General features: G+C 38.3%; 1 protein-coding gene across 2 annotated transcripts in view; it reads left to right on the top strand.

Moving 5' to 3' along the window:
* LOC122557905 (anoctamin-9-like) overlaps positions 1–7,749 on the top strand; it is a 130,459-nt gene that overhangs the window by 29,730 nt on the left and 92,980 nt on the right. For both annotated transcript variants that reach the window (XM_043706111.1, XM_043706110.1), the window contains exons 4-5: positions 3,641–3,774; positions 4,551–4,624. In XM_043706111.1, the coding sequence (XP_043562046.1) occupies positions 3,641–3,774; positions 4,551–4,624 (208 nt within the window). The remainder of the gene's footprint in view (positions 1–3,640; positions 3,775–4,550; positions 4,625–7,749) is intronic.

Below are 7,749 nucleotides of genomic sequence, written 5' to 3'. Positions count from 1 at the left end.
GCTATGACCTGCACTCCAAGGTCTCTTTGTTCAGCAACACTCCCTAGGACCTTACCTTTAAGTGTATAAGTCTTGCTAAAATTTGCTTCCCCAAAATGCAGCTTCTTGCATTTATGTGGATTAAACTCCATATGCCACTTCTCAGCCCATTGGCCCATCTGGTCAAGATCCTGTTGTAAACTGAGGTAACCTTTTTCGCTGTCCACTATAGGACCTTACCTTTAAGTGTATAAGTCTTGCTAAAATTTGCTTCTCCAAAATGCAGCTTCTTGCATTTATGTGGATTAAACTCCACATGCCACTTCTCAGCCCATTGGCCCATCTGGTCAAGATCCTGTTGTAAACTGAGGTAACCTTTTTCGCTGTCCACTATACCTTCAATTTTGGTGTCATCTGCAAACTTACTAACTGTACTTCTTATGCTCACAAAGATCCAAATCATTTATATAAATGACAAAAAGAAGAGGAGCCAGCACCGATCCTTGTGGCACTCCATTGGTCACATGGTTCAAGAAAGTATTTAATCACCACTTTTTCAAGGAACTAGATGCTGGCCCAGCTACTGATGCTTATGTCCAATCAATACATTAAAAAAAATTCAGAAGCATACAGGATAAATCCAAGCTGACCACGTTCCCAAACTAAACTAGATCCACTCGCCTGTGCTTGGCTGATATTCTTCCAAATCCTTCCTACTTACGAACTTATCCAAATGTCTTTTAAACACTGTAACTGTACCTGCATCTACCACTTTCTCTGGCAGTTCATTCCATGCGCAGACCAATGTCTCTGTATAAACGTTGCCCCTCAAGTCCTTTTTAAATCTTTCTCCTCTCACCTTAAGAATATGCCTCCTAGTTTTGAACCCTCCCACCATAGGGAAAAGGCCCATGTCATTCTCCTTATCTATGCCCCTCAAGATTTTGCAGACCTCAGTAAGGTCACCCCTTAACCTCCCACTCTTCAGTGAAAAAAGTCTCAGTCTTTCCAGCCTATGTTTATAACTCAAACCCTCCATTCCCAGGGAGTGAAGTCATATAGCAAGCTAGGAAAGCAAAGAGAGAGTAAACAAAAAGGCTGGAAATATTAAGGAAACTCCAAAGATATTTTTTCAGTAAATGAAGACCAAAATGATGATTAAGAAAATGGTTTGGCTTGTTAGAGGTATACATGATAACTTCTGTTTTGATGCAAATTATGAGGAAATGTCCTAAATGAATACATCTTCTCTATATTCACAGAGGGGAATAATGATTTTGACCTTTTAGTTAAAGAGGAGGATTGTGAAATGAAATGAAATGAATGTGAAAAAAGCACAATAAAGGGAAATATTGGAGGTATTAACCACCAGGGCCAGATGATTTGCATCCTAGGCTGCTAAAGGAAGCCAGGGCAGAAATAACAAATGCTCTGAGGATCATTCTCCAATCCTAAGCTATCAGAGGATTGGAAGTTAGTAAAGGATGCAGGGGATATGTCAAATAATTATAGGTCAGTCAGTCTGATCTTTGCAGTGGTCAAAAGACTGGAATCAATACTGCGAGATAGGATTAACTGTTGCTTAGAATGGCATGGATTAATCAGTATAATCAGCATGGTTTTGTTATGGGAAGGTTGTGTATTATTGATTTAATTGATTTTTTTTTCAACAAATATCAAGGAAGATTGTGGATAGTGCAGTGGATGTTGTCTATGTGGAGTTTAGTAAGGCATTTGATAAGATCTCACTTTACAGACTGGTAAGAAAAACTAAAACTCTTAGGATACAAGGGAATTTAGTGAATTGGCTCCATGACAGTAAACAAACAGTAATAGTTGATGTGTTTTGCAAATGGAATGAGGTTTTCAATGGCATTCCATAGGGCTTCGTTTTACATCCCTTGCTGTTTGTGGCATATATTAATAATTTAGATTAGAATGTAGAAGGTATGTTTGCTAAATTTGGAGAAATCATAACATTGGCTCCAATAGTTGATAGTGAAGAGTGGGGCTGTTAATGACTTTATAATTGCAGGAAGAGATCAATGGTTTGGTTGAGTGGGCGAAAAAATTGCAAATGGAGTTCAATCCAGAGAAGTGTGAGGTTATCTATTTGGGAGGGCAAATAAAGTAAGGCAATACAATAAATAGGAGGGTTTTGTGGGGGTTAGGGGGAAGTGAGATACCTTGAAGTGCATAACCACAGGTCCTTGAAGATAGCAGGACAGATGGATAAGGTGGTAAAGAAAACATATGGGATGCTTTACTTCATTTGGTGAGGTATTGAACACAAAAGCATGGATATAAAGCTGGAATTATATCAGACTCTGGTGTGCTGCAGTTGTAGTTTTGTGTACAGTTCTAGTCACCACATGACAGAATGCTCCAGAGTGAGATTTGCCAAGGCTTGAAAATTGCAGTTTTAAGGAAAAAATTGATAGGTTGGAGTTGTTTTCTTTAGAACACAGGAGGTTGAGGAGAGACTTAATTGAGGTGTGCAAAATACTGTGAGATGTGGGGCATGGATACAGTAGACAATGAAGACCTGCATCCTTAGTAGAGTGGTCAATTACCAGGGAGCACAGCTTTAAGGTGATTAGTTGAAGAATTAGAGGATATGTGAGGATAAACCTTTTCACCCTGAGAGTAGTGAGTTTCTAAAACTTGCTGCCCATTTTGGGAGTTCAGGTGAAAACCGTCAACTCATTTAAAGAAACCTGGATCTGCATTTGATCTAACCTACAAGGCTATGGACTGGCTGCTGGTAAGTGGAATTACAATGGGCAATTAGTTTATTTAACTGTTGCAACATGCTGGGTTCAATGGCTCCTTTCTGTGCTGTAACTTCTCTATGGTTCTATGAATGGAGGCTAGCCGTTTAACCTGCCAGCCTCAGTCCCCACATAGTACTTGCATGGCAGGCAGTAGTTTCACTCTGCCAGGAGATTGAGGCCAAATTGCAATGTCAGAATGGAATGGAATGGAATGGAATGGCCAGCAATCCAGAGAAGTGTGAGGTTATCTATTTGGGAGGGCAAATAAAGTAAGGCAATACAATAAATAGGAGGGTTTTGTGGGGGTTAGGGGGAAGTGAGATACCTTGAAGTGCATAACCACTTGCCCTTTGATTCACACTGCAAAGAGGGAAACCAGGACCAAAGTATCCAGAAAACTCAATCCTTTTCTAATGCCCAGAAATGTCTGCAGCTCAAATTTTAGTTCAACAAGCTGAGGTGTAGCAGTCTTAGTTTTCACACACTCTGCACAAACTCCCATATGCTACTGTTATAGTACACCATGTACCTTGCTGTGTCTATTAACAAAATTATTTATTTAATCATTTGGTTAGTTACTAATCCATTGAAGTGTTAGCAGATTACAGATTTCTAGCTTAGAGATGGTAGAGAACTAGTTGATGAAACCAAAAGTAACACACCTCCAAAAGAATCAATGAATCCCCATTGGCACAAACTTCCCAGCTTTATCACTCTGGTCATAAATCAAGGTACATGATAACATTCAGTGGAGAATAGCGCTAGGGTGAGGATTCAGGGGGAAAAAATAATTCTTAAGTAATTAGTGTAGCCTTTGATTAAAGACTGATATCTGAAATGTAACAGAGTCAAGTTTAAAAATGCAAGATTGTTTTCTTTCACCTCAGAGAAAAGAAGATAACCACAATTTGTATTTTGGAATTCAAGCCCGCGAAGAAATCTTTGACAAATACATACAGCACCTAAAACTTTCGGAAAGAAAATATGACAATGAGTTGAAAGAAATTTCAAAAGCAACAAGGTACTGATGTTAAATAAATTGTACAATTATTTAAATATCCAAACCGTCAGACAGAATTGAGTAATTTCTGGGATTCTTTTGGATATGAAGTTGAACAGAGTACTCAAGGATGACAGTACAAACTTAAACTAACAGTGGTAACCACCCTCTCCACCTATTTGACCAGTGAACTGATCAGTAAAGAACATCTACTAATTCACCTTTATGCTGATGTTACCACTGGTAAACTTCACTGTGTTGTAATGCATTTTAAGTTTGGTAGAGGATCTCAAAACATTTACTCACTCCATACAAAAGGATTTTTAAATATAATTAAACCATCAAGTTCTTTTAGAATTATTTCCATCACAGAAAAGTTGTTACTGCAATGTCTCCTCTCCTGAGCTGTGTATTTTCTTTTGTTGATCACTTGCAATTTATTTCCATTCCTCATCCATGTGTTGAGTGTGGAATGGATAAAGGAATTGGGAGACCCAGTCATAATGAATGATCTGAATGTTTACATAATAAACAAATAAAACCACGAAGTGGTCAATGAGGGTGTAAATATTTGAGCACTGTATATTGACAGGAAGTTTGTGAAATGTCTCATAATAATCTAGTGACTAGAAAGTGAGTAACTAATAAAATAATGAAACTGCTCAGTAGATGAGTGGCAGTTAATCTATTGTAATCTTCTGCTAAAAATATTGAGCTTTAGTTGCTTCTGTAAAAATATGAGATACTGATCAAGCTTGCTGCCAAAACCTAATGTGTCAACTTCCTGTTTATTACAGAATTCGCATTATTAATTTCATTCTTTGGAAGATAAGATATTCAACAAACAATGGAAATGATAACAGTCTGAATGGTAAACAAGATACCAATAAGTCTACAGTCTGAATGATACCAATTGTTCATTCGAAAGTACAATAAATACTTCCTATTTCAATACTAAAACTAACCATAATTTTCAGATTGTAATCCTGATCCACAGTTATTTAGGTGTGGCCATTTCATTGGCCCCTTGTTTAGTTTCATACCTTTAGAATTCTGTGCTTGGAAAACATTAGCGTTTTCTTAACTTGCAAACAAATTAGTCTAATTGTTCTATCTGTTCTGGTCCTGTTGTGTGTGTTTTAGAAGATGTTTAAGGTGTATTGGTCCTTACGGAAATGTGGCTAGAGTCTTAGAAACATAGGTGTAGGAGTAGGCATTCCTTTCAACACTCTAGGATGAAGGCCATTGAGGTCCTGAGTATTTGTCAACTTTCATCCAATTAATTTCTTCAGTCTGACTCATCTAACTAACATAGATTTATTTCATTTCCACACTCTTTCCCAATCCTTGCATCATGATTATTCCAAGGAGATACTTTATGTCTTCCTCCATGAGGGTAGACACAAAGTGCTTACTCAGCTTCTCTGTCATTTTTCTATTTCCTATCATAAATTCTTCTGTTCCTGCCTGTATTGGATTGACATTTGTCCTTGCTAACCTTATCATTTTACATATCTCTAAACTCTTTTCCAATACATTTTTATCTTGTTATTTTACAACAAGCTCTATTCTTTCTTTATCATTTTTTTGGTAGTCCTTTACATAATTTTAAAATTCTCCAAATCCTCAGCTTACAAATCTTTCCGTCAACTTCATCAGACTCTTGCTTTGAACTGAAACAACCTCTAGCTTCTCTTGTTAGCCATGACTCTTTCAATTTTCCTGTTGGATATTGTTGCATTAAAGGAATATATGTTTTTTTTGAAAAATCAAACACTAATTCTTAAGATACTAGACATTGCCTATCTACTGTCAAAAAGCTATCTTAGCAAGGCTAGGAATATTCTAGCCTTATATTCCTGAAATTCAGAACCACTTTTGAGTCTCAATACCATTTGTGTCTGCATTGCATCCTTTGCATGATTTTTGGAAGTGGATAATTATTAGGCTGTCTCCACTTTCATCTCCAATTAGTAGGAGTTCTGGATAGTGATTTTACACAAATCTCCCCTACACCCCCAAAATGCTGGTGCTGACAAACTAATTGCATGGTGCTAGCTGCCTTCTTCACTATGTGGTGGAAGGCTGACCTGTAGCTGGATTAACTTCTGCGACAGTGGAATGTGGCCTAATCATAGTCATTATTTAGGGGTCTCAACTGATGTCAGATGAAAATATTGACCATGAGCCTTATTGACTAAAACTTAAAAAGATGGTGCAGGGAAAGTGGCATCAGGTTCATGTATGCTACTGTCTCAATTCAATGAATCCCCTTAATCTCTGTCAATAAGATTGTTTGTTAAACAAGTAACCTAGTGTAAATATGTTGTTGGTGTCCTGGGTTTAAAATTCCAAGATGATGAAAAATACTCATACTACTGTAGTTTCTCTCTTGTATTCTGAAACCACACATCAATAGACACTTACGAACCTTATCTCTTAACACAGCTACTTGGTGACATTAGTGCACTTCAGCATTTCAATGTAATTCCTGTTTCTTTAAATTCTCTCCAAGACAGTTTACTCACTTAATAATGATCTGGATTTGTGTATTCAGGACATAAATTCAGAGGCTGAATTTAATACTGAGGAGGATAGCAATAGACTTCCAAAGTTATGTGCAGACACCAAATAAGGTTAGTAGTGGATGGCACCACCCTCTTGAATGGTCCTCCCTATCCATCTTCCTTCCCACCTATCTGCTCCACCCTCCTCTCCGACCTATCACTTTCACCTCCACCTTCATTCTATCTATTGCATTCCCAGTTGCCTTGTCCCCAGCCCCACCCCTATCCCATTTATCTCTCAGCACCCTTGGCCCACAAGCCTCATTCCTGATAAAGGGCTCATGCCCGAAACATCGATTCTCCTGTTCCTTGGATGCTGCCTCATCAGCTGTGCTTTTCCAGCACCACACTTTTTGTCTCTACTCTCCAGCATATGCAGTCCTCACTTTCTCCTAGTAGTGGATAGAGTGTGGTGTGGTGAACTGATTTTGAGCAAGCTGTAGTGAAGCTGGAAGTTAAAATTTAATGCAAAGAAGTCTGAAATGAAATATGTTTTAGAAGAAATAATGAGGATAATGTATTCACTGTTTACATCTAAGGAGCTGCTCAAATAATGAGGACTTTATGTATGTAATTCTTTGAAGGTGAAGGATTGAGGGTGTCCTTAGGAGATTTGCAAGAATGATCCCAGGGATAAAGGACTAATCATGAGGGACAATTGAGGACTCTTGAGTCTGTACTCAATGGAGTTTAGAAAGATTCATTGTAAGGAAATGTTGGGGCTTTTAATTTGGCCTCTCAATCCTGCTCCGCCATTCAGTATGATCATGGTTGATCATTGAGTGCGATACCCTAATCTCACCCTCCCCAATATCACTTGATAGTTTTAGCCACAAGACTTATGTCTATTCCTTTCTTGAAAACACCTAATGTTTGGCTTCAATAACTTTCTATGGTAGTGAATTTCACAGGCTCACCACTGTCTGGGTGAAGAAAGTTTTCCTCATCTCAATCTAAAAGATTTAGCACTTATTCTTAAACTATGATCCCTAATTCTGGACTCGCCCACCATCAGGAAAATCCTTCCTGCATCTAACCTGTCTAGCCCTGTTAGAATTTTGGAGGTTTCTATTAGATTCCCCTCATTCTTTTAAACTGTAATGAATATAATTCTAACTGGCTCAATCTCTCCCAATATGTCAGTCCTGCCATCCCAGGAATCAATTTGGTAAACCCTCATTGCACTTCCTCTATAGCAAGAACATCTTTTCTCAGATAAGGAGACCAAAACTACACCCAATATTCCAGGTATGGCCTCACCAATGCATTAGGTAGGTTAAAAACAATGACTGCAGATGCTGGAAACCAGATTCTGGATTAGAGGTGCTGGAAGAGCACAGCAGTTCAGGCAGCATCCAAGGACCTTCGAAATCGAAGCTTCGGGCAAAAGCCCTTCATCAGGAATAAAGGCAGTGAGCCTGAAGCATGG

This window comes from Chiloscyllium plagiosum, chromosome 16 (genome assembly GCF_004010195.1).
Source record: "Chiloscyllium plagiosum isolate BGI_BamShark_2017 chromosome 16, ASM401019v2, whole genome shotgun sequence".
In the NCBI taxonomy this organism is placed as follows: domain Eukaryota; kingdom Metazoa; phylum Chordata; class Chondrichthyes; order Orectolobiformes; family Hemiscylliidae; genus Chiloscyllium; species Chiloscyllium plagiosum.
Note: the sequence above shows the minus strand (reverse complement) of the source record. Positions and strands in the feature narration are given on the sequence as shown.